Below are 17,606 nucleotides of genomic sequence, written 5' to 3'. Positions count from 1 at the left end.
ACTGATTCTACAAAAATAATTCTGAATAGTTCAAATAGAGAGTCCAAGAGTTAAAAGTGGTTCCAATTAGTGCGGTCAGCTACAGCAGGAATAAACGATTCGGGGCAGTGTTGCTGTTGATCTGTTCATTAATTGCTGTGCTTCTGCCCAAGGAGGAGTCCTTTATAATGTCCTTGGTTCTGTGGAGACGCCAGGAGCTGGAGACGTCATCATAGCTCAGATAAATAGGGTAGTACTGGTTTTTGTTTTAAAGGATGGGTTTTAAAAAGCGTGGCTGGTAGATCTGAAGACATTCTGCGGATCAACTCTTTGTTTAGTGACCATATTAAACTCTAGCCTGATGACTGTTTGACGTCCGCTGTGTGTTTTTTTAGGAACATGATCGGATGTGAGGGCCTGAAGGGGTGAGAGTCTGAGAGGTGGCCGCTTCAATGGCGTGGACGGAGCCACGGTTGCATCCAGAACCAAAACGGACACTTTCCAACCTCAGGACTCGTACGACTCTTTCCTCCACCATCCTCCTCTTGCTTGCTGCCTTCGCTGGCCTCTGCACAGCCGGTCCCCCCGAGCCAGCTCGCCCCCCTCTCCTGTCCGGACAGCCTTTCATCATCTTCTGGGGCATCCCGGACTCTTCCTGCTCTGGTCGGCCAGATCCCAGATCTTTCGGGATGGAACGTGAGGGCCGTGTTGCTGTCTTTTATGAAGACACACTAGGGAACTACCCCTACTTTATAGACAAAGACACGCCAGTCAACAGAGGGCTACCGCAGCACACACGCCTGGAAACCCACCTCCAGAAGACACAGCAGGACTTGGAAGCAGCTCTACCCGCCCCACGGTACCTGGGGCTGGGTGTGTTGCGCTGGACTGAGTGGGTTCCCCAGTGGTCCAGGAACCGAGAGAGGCAAGCGATGTATCCGGAGGCATCCAGAAACCTACTGAGGACTTTCTTTCCTAGCTGGACCCCGGAAGAGGTGGAGAAGTGGTCACAGGTAAGAAAAGTCCAGAGAATGAAGGGATTTAAAGGAGGAAGACAGTAAAGCATGCACAGAGAAGAAATGTGGATTAGGCGAAGGTTGAGAGAGACAACTATTAAGGTTGGCGCAGGTGAAAATGTGTTATATAAAATGCTAAATTGTCTGTTTAGGCCACAGCAAGACATCATGAATAAATTGGAAAGTTATTTAGAGAATTCGGCCCCGTTTAGACCTTGCATCAACATCTAATCATGGGTTCAAGGTACAAGAAAGGGAATGAAACTAAGTACTAAGGTCTTGTCAAAGCAGAATAGAAAAACAAGAGGATAAACTATTTATCTAACAAGGTCAGTAAACTAAATAATCTCAAGCAAGGATAAAAACAGCAGTGCAGTTATTGCAAAGTGGCTATGAATAAAATATGTGTGTAACTGTACAGATACCCTCATAAGAAGGGTATTGCACATGAAGAACAGTTTTTGCACTTGGAACATAGTTTCAGTACCAGCATGGTGCTACTTTCAATGGGGGGGCCCGGCACCTCTACGTTGCCACAAAGAAGAACATGTATCTGGGGCTGGAGGCCATTTTGGGAAACCTTGGTGATTCTTGCTTCATCTGATCAGCGGCTCAAGCTACTTAGGTGGAATAAAGACATCTGGACTTGTTGGGTTTCTCGTAGACATTTCTTCCAAGTCTTTAGTTCTAAAAGACTGGTGGGGAGTTTGGGTTTATAGTCTGTTAATGACCAGATCCCCGTTGGAGGAGACTCTTTCACCAATGTCTCAAGGTGTGAATGAAACTTCTTGAGGTCAGATGTTCAGGCTGTGAGATTGCAGTCCAAAATGCTAGGTGCTAACTGATCCTACCTTTTCATATGGAGTGAATCTTTTAAAAGTTTTAGATCACAACATAGAAAATGTTTGGAGAGGCCTGAATGGTGACCTGATCTCATCACAGGTGGACTTCGAGGCGGCAGCGCAGGCCGTCATAATGGAGACACTCCGGGAGGTCAAAAGGTTGAGGCCCAAAGCATTGTGGGGGATCTCTCCTTACCCCGGCTGCTACAACGGCGACCCCGCCCAAACCATGCTATCCAATTACACCGGCCAGTGCCCTCCAGCGGAGACGGCCCTCAACGATGAGCTTGTCTGGCTCTGGAAACGATGCTCCGCCATCTACCCTCTCCTCACCCTGGAGAAGCTGCAGGTGGGAATCATTCTGTAGCATCGTTATTTGCTGCTATAATATAAACTCCAAGAAAACAAAACAAGTCTGAATTGTGTGCAATATATCCTCCTGTCTTTAGAGTGGGACCTCTGGGGCCAGGCTTTACTTATCCAGTCAAATTAAGGAAGCACTACGAGTGTCGTCTCTGACCGGGACAGGGTTTGATCTTCCCGTCTTCCCTCTGGTCAGGAGTGTCTATGCCTCAACTAATACTCTACTATCTCAGGTAAAATATTGCATCGGATACGAGAGACAAACTGATTTTAACATATTAAAAGTGACTCAAAACATCGGCGGAGTCCTGAAAGTAGACAAAGAGAACCCAATCAAACACATGGAACAGAAATATTTTACTTATGTATTTGTTTATTCAGGAAAATGCATCAATATAACATATCAGTGAGGTGTAAAACTAAGTGTACCTCTAGGATAGTTAGTCAGTTAATTTCAAGTCAAAATTAGAGTCCATCTGTTCGGAAGTGCTTCCATCTGGTCCCAGGACGTCTTGTCCTCATTGATGGACCAATGAATTCTGAATTCTACCAGTGAACTCTAAAAGAAAATGTCAGGACATCTGTCCATGAGCTGAATGTGAAGAGAAACTGGGTCATGCAGCAAGACAACGAGAACCAAGAACACAAGTGGTTCTACAAAAGAATGGTTAAAGAAGAACAAGATGAATGTTTAGGAACGGCCAAGTCAAAGTCCTGACCTTAATCCAATAGAAATGTTGTGGAAGGACCTGAAGGAAGCAGTTGATGTGAGGAAACCCACCAACATCTCAGAACTGAAGTGGTTCTGTTCTGAGGAATGGGCTAAAATTCCTCCAAGCTGCTGTAGACCACTGATCAGCAGTTACCAGAAACATTTAGTTGATGTTATTGCTGCACAAGGAGGTTACAACAGATAGAGGAGACAAGGCTTCACTGACTTTTACAACTCACAGATATAAATGATAAATATTCCAGGATAAATAAATGCACAAGTCTAATATTTCTGTTTCGTGTGTTTGATTGGGCTCTCTTTGTCTACTTTCAGGACTTCGGAAGGCTTCAAAACCTGTTGAGAGGCACTGTATGAATATCTGTTTCACTGCATGTTTTCATTTTCCCAGGCTGATCTGATCAGCACCATAGGAGAAAGTGCTGCCATGGGAACAGCAGGAGTCGTCATCTGGGAGAGAACTGAGACTAAGACAGAGGTAGACCCCTGACATTTGCATAAAGTGCACACAATCGTTTATCCAGCCAGCCTCAAGTGTTGCATTGAGTTTCAAATCTTTTGTAAGAATCACAACATGGTTTAAGAAAAATGAATGAATTTTAAATGAAACTTCCAGTGCGTTCTTCCTCTTTATGTCAAACTGTCTGCTGCTCCGTTTCCCAGAGAGAATGCCAGGACCTGGCGGAGTTCGTCCGGCAGGTCCTGGGACCCTACTCCGTCAACGTAACCACAGCAACTCGACTCTGCTCAGCCTCCCTTTGCCAGGGAAAAGGCCGGTGCGTCCGTCAAAACCCAGAGAGCTCTGCCTATCTCCATCTCCCACCTCCATCCACAGCGTCGACGGAGAAGGAGACAGAAAAGGTGAGTGACTTTAAATTTCAAAAAGATTTATCTGCGCCGGATTTATAAAGACTGCTTGTGTATTGTGATTATCATGAAGAACAGTCTTACAGAAGCTAGGACATAAATAGACAGAGGCCTGTTTAACCTCGTTCAGATGTAATCCAGACTCGTTCTGTCTCCGGTGTAGCGTTGGCACCATCATCAAAGCAGCTTTGTGTCATTATACAAGACAACGACAAACTCCAGTACAGACTGTGACCGAGTCCAACCACCGATGAAACGGGTCGAACCTAAACAAGAGCTTCCAGTTTATCAGTTAAAAACATCTTCAAGTGTTCAGATTTATGGACATTTTGTGCATTTTATACTTCTGATACACATTCTCTGGCCACTTCATTAGGTATACAAGCGAAGTTATTCATTATTATTAACCATTAACCTGAAAGCCAGAAGAAATGCAACTGCCCAAAAGGGTTTTGTGCCGGAAAGTTGGTCTGGAGTCTCTCTGTTGGCAACTGATCATGCCAATCTAATCTGTGCATCTGGTCTGGCCCCTAGGTGAGACACATCCAGACTGATGTTGTACAATGCAAACAAATGCAGCAATGGTGGCTAATGTCAACAATATTTTCTGTCTTACCTCTCAGGTGGTGAAAACCACAGATCAGCCAGATGCAGATGCTAAAACCGCCGAACCAGACCCGGCTGAGATTTGGAAGAAAGACTTCCAATGCCAGTGGTACAAGACTTCAGACGGGGACGTGTCCGACCAGCAGTCCCCCAAAGATGGGACGCCTGTCGGGGGAACCGCAGTAGAAAACACAGGAGGCGAAACGGGGACTACAACAGCTTCTACGACTAAGCGTGTCACTGAGTTTAGCGGAAGTCGTTCCCCTGCAAGTGGAAGTCCAGCGCCTTCACTGGAAGTACCAACAGACGGCGGAGACAATCCACCGAGCTCCCCAAACTTGACTGTTTGGCTCTTACTGGTGGCTGCACGCCTATGCCTGGAACCCTAAAATGTGACATATGAGAGGTTCTGAAAGTGCCCTTGAGTAAGACACTGAGTCCCTTCCTGGCTGCAGGTGTGCTGCTTTATAGCTGAACATGATCTAAGTAAGATAAACTACGTCCGGAGCAGGAAGTCGAAACCAATCACTGGATGTGCCAAGAGACAGTGCAACAAACGCTCGTCTGAATTAAAACATTTGAAGAGAGAAATGACTATTTCCATTCACACCGATTTATAATTGTGATGAGTTTATCGTCACTAATCAGCCGCTATCATCAAAAGATTGTGAAACTGTAATGAGGAATTTCTTTGCACTTTACTTGTTGTTAAATGTTTGTTATGTGAATTAATTTTTGAATCTTAAGGCCTCACATACTCAGGTTTCTCTTTTAATTAAGTAGATGCATAGGGTTAAAAAAAAAATAAAAATAGAAACTGACAGTGAGGTATTGAGATTATCCAGAGGAACTGGCCTTTACTGCACTGGAGTGACAACAGGGATCTCTGAGACAATAAAAAGCTAATCTATTTGAATTCCTATGTAGAATTAGCCTGGAGTGGAATATGAGTCTGGTGACATCTGGATTTCATTATGGGGCGTGTTTTAACTGATAACAAATACCTCTACATCAACTGGATAGAGACATTTTGTTGTTAACAAATTCAACTCCATGGTGCTCAGCTGAAGCATTAAGCCCCGCCCCCAAACGAGTTGAATCTGATTCTGCTTCAGCAAAGATCTGCTGGGCCAATCAGATCGTATTGGGGGCGGTGCTTAATGTGATGACGGACAGAAGAGTAACAGTGGTCATACACGTCATCTGAGAAGAATCAGTTCCCAACAGAGTGACTCCAGACCGACCGGGTTAGAGTTCGGCTTCCAGGCTAATCTAGAATTAGAAGTAAGTGACTTTGTGTTGTTTGATGAACCCTTAATCTGCCTTAAAGAGCTGCTGGCCATAACACAACTGAATTTTGTGCGCAGAGATTTAGTTCATAGTTGAACATTATTCAAAGGAGTATCTGCTGAGGGGCAGCACACGTTCTTCTTTCTGAGCTCTCTGGCCTCCTCTGCCTGACTTCTGATGAAACTACAAGGACCTCTGTAAGAAAACCTCACTCCTGCTTCATTTTCAGGATCATGGGACTGTGCATGCTGTCTCACTATCACACTCTCACTAGCACAGAGACACTTAAGGAAATTCAGTAAACATGGTAAGCAAATGAAACAGAATTATTAAACTTGTGTATTTTTTTTTTTTATCCAAGAAAACTAATCATTTGTTCATATCAGTGAGTATCTGCTGTGACCTCCTTGTAACTAAATATTTCTGGTAACTGCTGATCAGTGGTCTACAGCAGCTTGGAGGAATTTTAGCCCATTCCTCAGAACAGAACCACTTCAGTTCTGAGATGTTGGTGGGTTTCCTCACATCAACTGCTTGCTTCAGGTCCTTCCACAACATTTCTATTGGATTAAGGTCAGGACTTTGACTTGGCCATTCCTAAACATTCATCTTGTTCTTCTTTAACCGTTCTTTTGTAGAACCACTTGTTTTTTCTGTTGGTTTGTGTTTTTGTTTTTTTTGTTGACACATTGGACTTGGGGTGAAATAAACAGAGGCTTCATACACATGTACAGTGATGCTTAAACGTGTCTGTGTCAGTGGATTTTCAGTCCTGAAAGTAGACAAAGAACAACAACAACTTCTAGTTGATGTTGAGATGTGTCTGCTACTTGATTTTCCATTAGGTTACTTTAAGTACCTTAAATGCTGTGACTTCTTCAAAGCACATATGTCCCATTCACATCAAACCATTTGCTGGTGACACTGTTGGTGATTTATGCAAAATTCAACAAGTGTGGTTAATGTGCGGTTTAGGCGTCTGCGTCAATTTGACTCCGTAGCTATGGCGACAGTCCAGACCCTAACGCCGTAGCCTGACATGCACCTCCCCAGAAATATAACTAGACCGCAAGATCAATAAAGATGGAACACATGGAGGAAATGTTTACTGAGGAGGTTCGGAGATACAAACATTTATGCGACTCGTCTTTGGCAAATTTCGGTCGCTATTGATGAAAGTGAAGCAGAAAGTAGAAACAAAAATGAACCTGAATGGTTAAAAAGACACAGCGCCGAATAGTGTACAAGTATAAATGGATCACACCAGCGTAGGCTACGTATGTAGGTTACTGCGTCTGTGTCCTGTAGAGGTATAAACCACGCTTACGTACAGCATTAGTTCTTCAACGAGACCATGACCCCAAACACACCTCCAGGCTAAGGAAGGAATATCTGACCAATAAGGAGAGCGATGGAGCGTCTCCACAATCAACCCAACCTAAACTAAACTGAGATGATTTGGACCTCTGGGAACTCCTTAAAGACCCTAAACATTCCAGACTACGACCTTTTGAAGCTGATTGAGAAGAATCTAAAATATGAAACATCAACAACAAGCTAAAATAAGGGGCATTAGATGTTGTAGAATTTCTTGAAGTTTTTAGTTCGGAAACGTCTTTAAGAAACTCTACAAGTTCAGTTGCCCTGTTATTGGGTAAATGTTTCTTGACACGGCTTTAGGTTTGTAACCAAGTAGTCAACAACGGTCTCTTTACACTAATTTAAATAATAAATACTCACTTTGTGTTCAGTTACATGTTCAGATCTGAAGGCTGCATCCCAACTCCTTCCAGCAGTGCCTCCCAGATAGATGGGTAGGTAGGAAGGGTAGGTAGGTACATTATCCCGTAGATGATTTGGGGCGTCAGTACAGATCGGGGGAGGGGTGGATTCTGCTCAACAATTTAGCTGCTGCTTGTTTAAGTTCTTTGACTCTTTAAAACATTTAGAAGCAAACTTTTAGTGATGTAAATGTAAATTAGATGTTTTTTTTTCCGTTTTCATCTACAATTAATTCACAGACAGCTATGACCAACAACGTATTCATGTAATTTAAACCTCAAGTTGGTAAAGCACTGACAACCATTCTTCTAGAGCACTTCAACTCAAATGTTTGGAAACGTGAGCGCCTGTAATGCAAAAATCTAAAAACTGAGCACAATCCAATTCCACAAGCTACTTACATAAATGGAAATGAATGATTTCAAAATATTTCAGTCAATTTATCTGCCTAGTTTTAATGAATCTGTGTTTTAATGATCCAAATCAATGTTTGCATGTTGGTTTATGTACAAGCAGCAGTCGGTCGTTATAAAGCATGAACAGTGAGTCCGTGGATTTGACTTCATTCATTCAGTCCCTGCTAGGTGGCTAACGCTAGCTAGCCCAAGCCGACGTCTTCTCATCACAAACAGACAAAAACAGTGATCAGACTTTCAGCCTCGTCTGTCCTCAAAGTGATTTATTTTTATTTAAAATAAGCACAACGATTGCACCCTTGCATGCCCACAGATTCAGAAGCAGGGAATGTGTTTACAGTGTTTAGTTTTAATAAGAATACCGGTTCTTTACAGTCGTCCGGGAGCCAGAGCGCTGATCATTCGTTAGACGCAAGGAAAGTTAAAGTTCCCGAGATAAAATCTGATGCAACGGACACGTGGAGAAGAACGGCCAGATGACGTCTTAAAAGTCAAATCAACTCCACCTTTTAAATATAATTTAAAGCCGCTGTGGGGGCAGGAGAGGATATCTTTGCAGTTGAGATCATCTTGCGTTGCACGGACACAGACGAGGAGGAAAGAGATTTCAGCTTCAGCTTCGGGCTGGGTTTATCTTCTTAGAAATCTTCCTGTGATCTTGGGAGACTGGTTTTGCACGACAAATCTCAGTCAACGCTTTGGGGAGACATAGGTCATGTTATGGTGTTTTATGACTCGGACAAATTTCCGATTCTAAATGATCTTGAGATGAAAGATTCGATATAGAGTGGTAAAAATCAATTATAGAAAACTGCAGAGACTGTTTCTGCACGACAAATCTCACGATATCGTGAAACAAGATTAGTCAACGTGTGATGGAGATCCAGAACACGACAGAAGCTCTAACTCAAGTTTGACGACGGAGAAGAGCTGGACCAAAGAAAAGACACATGAAAGATGAGAAACTAGAGGGAGAAGATGGAGGAGACGCCACAAACCTCCAAAACTATTAGTTTCTAAACTGAAATATCTCAAAATGAATTGAATATCAATACCCAGCCCTACTTTAGATGATTATTATTATTCTTATTCGAGAAGCAGAGCTGTGATTTAAAGATCGACGAACAAAGTGAAACATTACCCGGTACACTCAGAGAGAGATTTGCAGTGTTTCTGGACAAGCATGCACGCTGAGGAGAACCCAAATAAATAACAAACATTTAAAAAAGACAGACAGACAGACAGACACGATGCTCCGTTCCCCTCATTAAGCCTACAGAGAGAGAATCTGATCCTTGTTGCATAAGATTAAAAAATAGACTTTCTGTTCCTGTGCAAAAGTCACTGTCTTCTGAGCAGTTTATTCTCGCCTCTCCAGAGACGGAGAAAGAAACGTCGTCGCCCCCATGTGGGGGAGGTGAGGTTAGTGCAATCTGAAACCAAGCAGGCCGGACGGATTAGGGGGACACACTCCTTCATGTCCTCGAGGATTCGCCTCCGTTTGTCTCCACGGCACGAGAGTCTTCAAATAAAAATGAACTAAACAAGGAGTAAACTTGTGAGATTTCTTTTCTTGTTTCTTGACAACTTGATTAGAGATTAGAGGAGAAGCACAACTCATTCGAGATCTCACAACACAAACATGGTCGTCTTCAAACGATGAACAGAGGAACTGTGAGTGTCAATCATCCAGAGTGCCGAGTAGCAACGGATCCAGGACTCCCATCTTTGCTGCAGTGTGTGTGTTTGCTACCTGCAATAAAAGAGGCTTCTTGCAGACGTCCTCGTTCAGGGATGACGTCGAGGTCTTTGCAGCTGGGATGTGTGTTTGTACCGGGCGGGGGCGGCGTTACTTGCAGATGGCCTCCAGGGCGTCCAGGGTGCGTTTGATGTCGCGGATCTGTGCTGCCAGGGTGTTTATGGGCTGCATGGAGCGATCCAGCTCCTCGCAGCGAGCCATCAGTGTGTACATGCCCTGTGGAGGCGAAAACACAAAGGAAATGAAGAAGGTGATGCTTTACAATAGACCTCAGTGTAACAGGGATGAGAAGAAGAATAACAACAGCAGGAATGGCCTCAATGTAAGACTTTATGACTTAATTTACGGTTCTTTTTTTTGAACAGTTGTACAGTTGTTCATCTCTGCACGCAGCTCTACCATCCTCCAAGCAATCAGAGCCATTGATTGCAAACTTGGGACTTTCACACTTGGTCATTTGGGTTTGATTCTGAAGTATCTACTCTGGAGGACGGTTGTTCTGAAACTGGAACAGCAGCGTAGTTGAAATGCATTCTGGGATACCTGGTTGTACCAAGTCCGCACAAGTTATCGACGCATCCTCGATAAAAAGTGTAGGACAAGGACACATCCGGGTATTTGGACTGTACTTGGTCAGATGACGGTTCTTTGAACTGGAACAGAACTTGTGTAGATTGATAAACCCCCCAGGACAATGTTGTGGGCGAGGGGATTACTTAGCACCAACTATCCCACAGAACCAGAGTTACCTTGATGCTCATGTCCACAGACTCCCCCAGGCTGTCAACAGAGTCTCTGTAGGTCTGGATGTAGCCAACGCTCAGAGCCGTCATCTGGACGAGAGGAAAGATCAGTCAGACAAAAACAACTAGCGTCAATACTTATAAAAATCAAAGTAGAAGAAGAACAAGAACAACAAGAGGACCAGGAGGAAGAACAAGCACAAGGACAAGAAGAATAAGAAGAATGGGAAGAACAGGCAGAAGAAGAACGAAGAAGAAGAATGGGGGAAAAACAGGAGAAGAAAAGCAGGAAGAAGAACAAGGAGAAGAAGAAAGATGTAGAAGACGAAAGATGAAGAAGACGAAAGATGAAGAAGACGAAAGATGAAGAAGAAGAAAGATGAAGAAGAAGAAAGATGAAGAAGAAGAATGAGAAAAAGAAGAAGAAGAACAAGGAGAAGAAGATCGGGAAGAAGAAAAAGAAGAAGTAAAAGAAGAAGAAGAAGAACAAGGATAAGAACAAGAAATAAAAGAAAAAGAAGAAGTAAAAGAAGAAATAAAGGAACAGGAAGAAGAAAAAGAAGAACAGAAACTTGAAGCCTCACGTTCTGGATGGTTCCGTTGAGGCTCCGCATCATCATCTCCACGCTCTGCGCCACTTCCTGGGTGTGTTTCTGGAGGTCCACTAAGACGGCGGGGTCGATGGGCGGGATGTCCGCCGGTCTCCGTGACAACCCCCGGCTTCGGTAGATGGGCCCCGAACAGTCGGCTGGTAAGAGACGGACAATAATACACAATAGCTTAGATGTTTTAATCTTCTGGCTGTAGTCTGTTAACAGAAGAAACTCCTCACGTCTCTAAGAGGCTAAATAATGTTTTGATGCTGATCCCGTCCACAGCGGTTCATATCCGTCCCAAATGAGAATGTGCTGACCACACACTAAAACCCTGGTGGACAAATGAATAAAAACGGTTTCTATCTATAAAAAGGTTTCCTGTCAGGCTGTGGCAGGGCCTCAGTAATAAATCTGTCCAATCTAAACTAACCCCGTGAGTCATCCATCTTAATTGAATCAGCAGGTAGAGGGAATGAGCTGCCACCGACGGCATATTGACTGTGTTCCAGTGTTTAAACTGAGCGACGCTCTCATCCAGAGGAGTTTTTTACTCTGATGGACAGGATCTGAATCTGTGGGTCAGTCTGATGCAACTTACAGAGATAATGTAATTTGTCAGGAACAACATCTATTTGAGTCTGAGGCTAATTTAAAGACGAGAGAGAGAGAGAGAGAGAGAGAGAGAGAGCAGGAGCAAAGTGTCGACATCACCTTAAATTATTCTCTAGACTCTGGTTGAACAGGTGGAGACGATTATGTGAAGCAGGTTTCTGTCAGAACTAGTCTACATCCTCTACTGGTCTGACCAACCCCTCTGCTTTATACAAGCAGACCCGATCACTAGATCTCTACTAAAAACTTCTTCTGGTTTAATGTCTGTTAAATAGAGTAGAAATAGAAGGAGGAGAAGTAGGAGAGCAAGAAGAAGAACAAGGAGAAGGACAAGAAGAAGAAGAGGAAGGAGGAGGAGCAGAAGGACGGGAAGGAAGAGAAGGAGGAGAAGAAGAAGAATGAGGAGAATAAGAATGACAAGGACAAGGAGCAGAAGAAGGAGGAGAAGAAGAAAAACATGATGAAGAAGGAGAAGAAGAATGAGAAGAAAAACATGAAGAATGAGTAGAGAAAGAAGGAGGACAAGAACGAGAAGAAGAACCACAAGAAGGAGGAGACCAAGAATGAGAAGAAGGAGAAGAAGGCGGAGGAGGAGAAGAAGAATGAGAAGGACAAGAAGGAGAAAAAGGCGCAGGAGGACAAGAAGAAGAAGGACAAGAAGGAGAAGAAGACAGAGGAGGAGAAGAAGAAGGACAAGAAGGAGAAAAAGGCAGAGGAGGACAAGAAGGAGGACAAGAAGGAGAAGAAGGTGGGGGAGGAGAAGAAGAAGGACAAGAAGGAGAAGGAGGAGGAGAAGAAGAATGAGAAGGACAAGAAGGAGAAAAGGGCGCAGGAGGACAAGAAGAAGGACAAGAAGGAGAAAAAGGAGGAGGATGAGAAGAAGAAGAACCAGAAGAAGAAGGAGGAGGAGACTTTAAGAATGAGAAGAAGGACAAGAAGGCGGAGGAGGAGAAGAAAAAGAAAAGAACCAGAAGAAGGAGGAGGAGAATAAGAATGAGAAGAAGAAGAAGGACAAGAAGGAGAAGAAGGAGAAGGAGGAGGCAGAGAAGAGGAAACAGAAGAATGAGTAGAGAAAGAAGAAGAACGAGAAAAAGAAGAAGAAGAAGAAAGTAAAGACTGCACACAAACAACAACACAAAACACTGAACGCAAGAAACGAGAAACGTTTCTGCTGTATTGTTGGAACAGATTCATGTTTCTAATAACAGATGAAGTAATTAATTATCTGTGGTCTGGAGATTAGAAAGGTAATGAATAAATAATGGACAGTATGTGGACGTCTCTGTCTCTGTGTCCTCTACTCACAGTCGCTGCAGTCCAGACTGGGCTTGGAGCTCATTTTAATCTTCTGCTCCAGGTTCTTGGTGATGAAGTTAGTCAAGTCTCCTTCATGGCTGACTGTCCCCTCTAGCTCCAGGGCCGAGGAGATTGTAGCTCTTCTGCCCTCTGACTGGCCACTCCTGCCCCCTCCTCTGGCCCCTGAGGACACGAGGATATATTAAATATAGAGGTCCTGCTTAGATATACATTATGCTAAAGATGATTTACAGAAGTGGGACGAAGCCCTGATTTATTTTAAACTAAACGAGGAACTGAACGAGTCTCTTTACATTGATGGAAACACGTCTGAGCACATGGACTCTGACTGGACCTGGAAATTAAGAGATGGACTAATCCACTATAGTCTGGTTTTATTGGACATGTCTAACAGTTCAGATTAGGGAGGAGAAGAAGGAGAAGGAGAAGGAGGAGGAGAAGAAGAAGAAAAAAAAGGAGGAGGAGAAGAAGAAGAAAAAAGAGGAGAAGAATGACAAGAAGGAGGAGAAGGAGGAGGAGGAGTAGGAGAAAAAGGACAAGGAGAAGAAGAAGAAGGAGGAGGAGGAGGAGGAGGAGGAGAAGAAGGACAAGAAGGAGAAGAAGGACGAGAAGGAGAAGAAGAAGAAAGAGAAGAAGAAGAAATGCGACAGTAAACTCGTTATATATCTACCTCCACATGCTTGGCTGATTTCATCCAGGCTCTTACTGTCCTGCATCCCTCGAACGTTGCGAACCCAGACCTGGGCCATGATGTGAGGAGGGCAGGGGGCGTCGTCCGAGGGAAGAAGAGGAGGTGGAGGGGAGGAACAGGTGGAGGTACTGGGACCAGGGGCTGAGGAGGAGTAGTGCTGTGAGCGCTACGATGGGGGAGAAAAATAAAATGTTAATGCTTATTAAATGAAAACATTATGGAAACAACTCAACACGTCTCCTTCCTTGTCTCAGTTTCAGGTGGGACTGACTTGTACGATCACGTTATTTAGTTTAGGTCTGAAATAAACCAAAACCACGTCCTGTTGTGTCAAAGCTGCCACAAATTAAAGAAGAAGAACTAAAATCCTGTGACTCTGCACATGTCTGCTGAGTCAGACAGCAGTTTGTAAATAGCTGAATATGGATGTTTGGTGAGGTGGTAGAAGACCATCATTCAATACTACCAACTACTGAATGCTGTGTTTAAAGGAACAGAGAAGAAGAAGAAGAACACCAAGAAGGAGAAGAAGAAGAACACCAAGAAGGAGAAGAAGAAGAAGAACAACAACAAGAATAAGAAGAAGAGGGAGGACACGGATCGGACGGATTACATCTGTAGACTCACCCCGTGTGTTCTCCTTCCTCCGTGCTGACTCCTCCACTTGATTTCATTCTTCTCATCCTCCTCTTCGTCCTGTTTCTCTTTCTCTCCGTCAGCGGTCTTCGCTCCGGCCGGCCGTCTGTCCGAGACTTTGGCGTGTCCGTGCGGCGCCGAGTCCCACAGCAGAACTGCATCAGGGTGCTCCAGGGCCTTAGAGGCCTCGGGGAAGTCTTTGGGTCCTGGTCCTGACTCCGGTCCCGGGCTGTGTAACGATAAACCTGACGTCCTCTCGTTCACGTCCATCTCCGTGTCCGAGTGGCCTCTGGCGTCGTAGACTGCGTTTTCGGCGTCGACGTGGTTCTCGTTGTGTTCCGGGGACCCGTCCATCGACGCCTCCCCGGGATTAGGTAACCTGCTCCCCCCGCACTTCACCGAGACGGGACCATGAGGGCCGTTCTCCAAAGCCACAGGCGTCGCAACCCCGTTAGCTGTTTCAGGCACTTCGGTGCCAGTCGCAGGGGAGAGACTCATCCCTCCACCTGCTGGACAGAGAAAAGAGGGTTAAAAGGGTTAGCACGTGTGCAACTGCTTCCTAAAACCTGACTTTATAATACTATTCTCTAGGGAGACTGAAAAGGTTTCAACCTGTACTTTTATAGACGGTTTATACTTCTGCGTTAGGCTACGGCGATAACGCAGAGACCTACACAGACCCTAGTGACGTAGCTGACGTGCACCTCTCTAGTTTTAGCTTCTCTTCATTGGCTCCTTTTATAATCCTCCTTACATACAAGGCCCTTAAAGTCCTAGCTCCATCACTTCCATCTCAAAGTTCAGGCCTACTTGTGGTTCCTAGAGTTTCAAAAAGTAGAACAGGAGGTAAAGCCTTCAGCTGTCAGGCTCCTCTCCTGTGGAACCAGCTCCCAGTTTGGGTTCAGGAGGCAGACACTCTCTCTATTTTTAAAGCCAAGACTAAGACTTTCCTTCTTCATCAAGCTGGAGTTAGTGCTGGACTGCTTCTATGTCCCGCAGTACCTTATTAGCACCTTTACTTTCCTGATTGTTGGCTCTATATTCGTCAGTCTGAAAGGTTAGGCGCATGTTTTGCTTTTAAAACCAGAAATTAAAACTGGAAAACAACTGTTATTTGATTTTTAAATCTAAAAAAAAGCTAAAAGGAAGAAACCTTTGTTTTATTCTGTAGTCTAAAATAAAAACAAAACAAAAGGGATCGGCCGATGATACTCAGTATTAAAAGATTTAATCGCGTCATGCCGTGTGGAAACATCTAATTTAATCACAGAAGCAGAGATTATAGAAGAGGAAGTACAGCCATGGAAACTGTAAGAAAGACTGTCTGGCTTCTTATCAGGACGACAACAGATAAAAGACTTTTGGTTTTCATCTAAATCTCTAACACCTTCTGTCAAACACCAGACTCTACATATTTATTAAGATATTTATTTATCACTTTGTAAATTAAACTGCAGAGTTGTTTTCATTCCTGTCGCTCTCTGGATTGTTTAGTTTTAATTAGTCTTAGTTAGATTTAGGTTTATATATTCTCATCGTGTGACTGGACCTATTATCTCGTATCGTGTTATCTAGTCCCCCTTGTCTTATCGCACTGATGTCGTTTCATCCTTGCTGCTCTCTAGATTGTTTAGTTTTCATTGATCTTTGTTAGATTCATATTTATATATCCTCACTGTGCTGTCTGTGACTGGACCTCAGAACTTAATTTCATTAACTTATTGCATGTTTTGTAAAGACAATAAAACCTTTAGAGGTGAACATGTAAAGCCTGAGGACGGTCCTACGTTGAGGATGTGAACACAAAACCTCCAGTTGAGGATTTTTCTAGTGTCTCAGGTTTATTTTTAATCATTATTTGTCTCTGAATCCTGTTGTTTTTGTCTGAAGCAGCTGATGTGGAGGACGGCTGCTCATACCTGTATGCTAAGCTAGCTCTGTGGTCATGTTAGCATGTGTTTAAAGAGCTCAAAGGAAACAATATATAATATTTAATAATGAACAAATATGGAAACAGAAACAGTAATATCCAATAATATCTCAGTGTTTGAGGAAGTTGCTGTTAGCCGCCTTGCTAGCTCCCTGTCAGCGGCGGCTGCTGTCAAACGATGCTAACGTGGCTAACGTTAGCTTCCCAGGCCTCTGAACCGACGCTCGCGTTTTAACGCGTGACAGCGTCAAATAATAATCGGTGTTTAATCGCTCTTCGTTTTACTTGTCTGCCCGTTAGTTCACACAGCTCTGGTTTAGAGCAAAAAGAGACGAAGCAAACACTCACCAGAGGAGTCTCAGTTCCTGAAGGATGTAAGCAACAAACCGAGTCCGCTCAGAATATCCTTCCCCGCTCAGCCACAAAAGAAACGTTCCGCCTTAGGAAAGAAAAATCACTCTGGCCTCTATGATGTTCCTTAGTCCTTATTTTATTTATACTTAAATTCATATGACCATTCCTGTTATATGATTTACTACTTCAATATTTTATTATATATTATATATTACAAATTACATGTTCCTCAATATAATAAAACACCCCAAAATGGATAAAACATGTAATGTATAACATATGAATACATATATTTTTAAACACAGATGCCTGTAAATAATGATTTTATTTTAATATTCTATTTTATTGCCTCTTTTTTTTTTTCTCAACCATGTTTTCCCTTCTCATCTTATTTCATCTATCTTATCTCATCTTGTATTTTCTTGACTTGTTTTATCTCATGTTATCTTTCCATCAAGATATCACCAGATTACAAACGGTGATATTTTAGTTCTTTAATTTATTATTTCTTACCCAAACCAACTAACTATTGCTGTCCATCTACTCTAAGACCAGACCCAAGTGCTGTTTTTCTGTATGTTGTGTCTCTGTGATCGTGTCCACGTCGTCTCTTCATCTCGTCCCAGCAGATGGAGACAAACACCACAGGCCCTCAGGCTGTAACTTTCTGAAGGGCTGAGACTCTGGTCATCCTGAGGATCTCTATTCTTTACCTCTGTAGGTGTGCAGAAGGTAAACAAGCGGCAAACTAATTCTGATAGATTATAAAATACTAGATGATCTGTTGCACAACTTTTAAGGTCAGATGAGCCCAGAGTCAGAGTTTTGTTCTTATTTATCTACAGAACAACTTTGCATGTTGTAGAAAAACACCAGTATTTCATTTTCTCATCCAGTCCAGAAATGTGACATGTTGATTGTATACTGTACGATGGACTGATCTTAACCCCTTAACGCCTGAATTGATTTTTCAATTATATAAAGAAATTAATTATTTGTGTTTTTGCTTACCACTCCAACCGGTCCTACGAGAAACTAGTGCTTGCAAAAGGTTCCTAGGAATTTTCTGAATGTGCA

The 17,606-nt window shown here is 43.4% G+C and overlaps 2 protein-coding genes across 3 annotated transcripts; one reads left to right on the top strand and one right to left on the bottom strand.

The window, feature by feature from the left end:
* Nucleotides 1-431: 431 nt before the first annotated feature.
* On the top strand, nt 432-4,792 carry LOC311494945 (hyaluronidase-2; the record flags this gene model as incomplete). The annotated part of the gene is made up of 6 exons (XM_084554226.1): nt 432-992; nt 1,938-2,186; nt 2,287-2,433; nt 3,322-3,408; nt 3,594-3,791; nt 4,421-4,792. The coding sequence occupies 6 exons, from the start codon at nt 432-434 to the stop codon at nt 4,790-4,792; spliced, it is 1,614 nt and encodes a 537-aa protein (XP_084410352.1).
* A 3,357-nt stretch (nt 4,793-8,149) lies between these two features.
* Nucleotides 8,150-16,685, bottom strand: borcs6 (BLOC-1 related complex subunit 6). Of its 2 annotated transcripts, XM_084553621.1 has the most exons (7): nt 16,524-16,685; nt 14,237-14,754; nt 13,589-13,775; nt 12,907-13,080; nt 10,978-11,141; nt 10,400-10,483; nt 8,150-9,866 (listed from the first exon to the last, which is right to left on the bottom strand). In XM_084553621.1, exons 2-7 carry the CDS (start codon nt 14,741-14,743, stop codon nt 9,741-9,743), a joined length of 1,242 nt encoding a protein of 413 aa, XP_084409747.1. In that variant the 5' UTR covers nt 14,744-14,754; nt 16,524-16,685; the 3' UTR covers nt 8,150-9,740. The 2 variants fall into 2 exon arrangements, with proteins under 2 accessions (XP_084409747.1, XP_084409748.1); XM_084553622.1 differs by lacking the exon at nt 12,907-13,080.
* Between the last annotated feature and the right edge of the window lie 921 nt (nt 16,686-17,606).

The sequence above is a fragment of the Chelon labrosus genome, assembly GCF_963514085.1.
Source record: "Chelon labrosus genome assembly, chromosome: 10".
NCBI classification, from domain to species: Eukaryota; Metazoa; Chordata; class Actinopteri; order Mugiliformes; family Mugilidae; genus Chelon; species Chelon labrosus.
This window is presented reverse-complemented; position numbering and strand designations above follow the sequence as displayed.

Bases quoted from the DNA above. Each gene is read 5' to 3' on its own strand.
- borcs6 (XM_084553621.1), bottom strand. From the start codon at position 14,743: ATGAGTCTCTCCCCTGCGACTGGCACCGAAGTGCCTGAAACAGCTAAC. The intron at 13,776-14,236 runs GTGAGTCTACAG...CCCCCATCGTAG, and splicing joins GAGGAAGGAGAACACACGGG to CGCTCACAGCACTACTCCTC. The intron at 13,081-13,588 runs GTAGATATATAA...TCGTGTCCTCAG, and splicing joins AATCAGCCAAGCATGTGGAG to GGGCCAGAGGAGGGGGCAGG.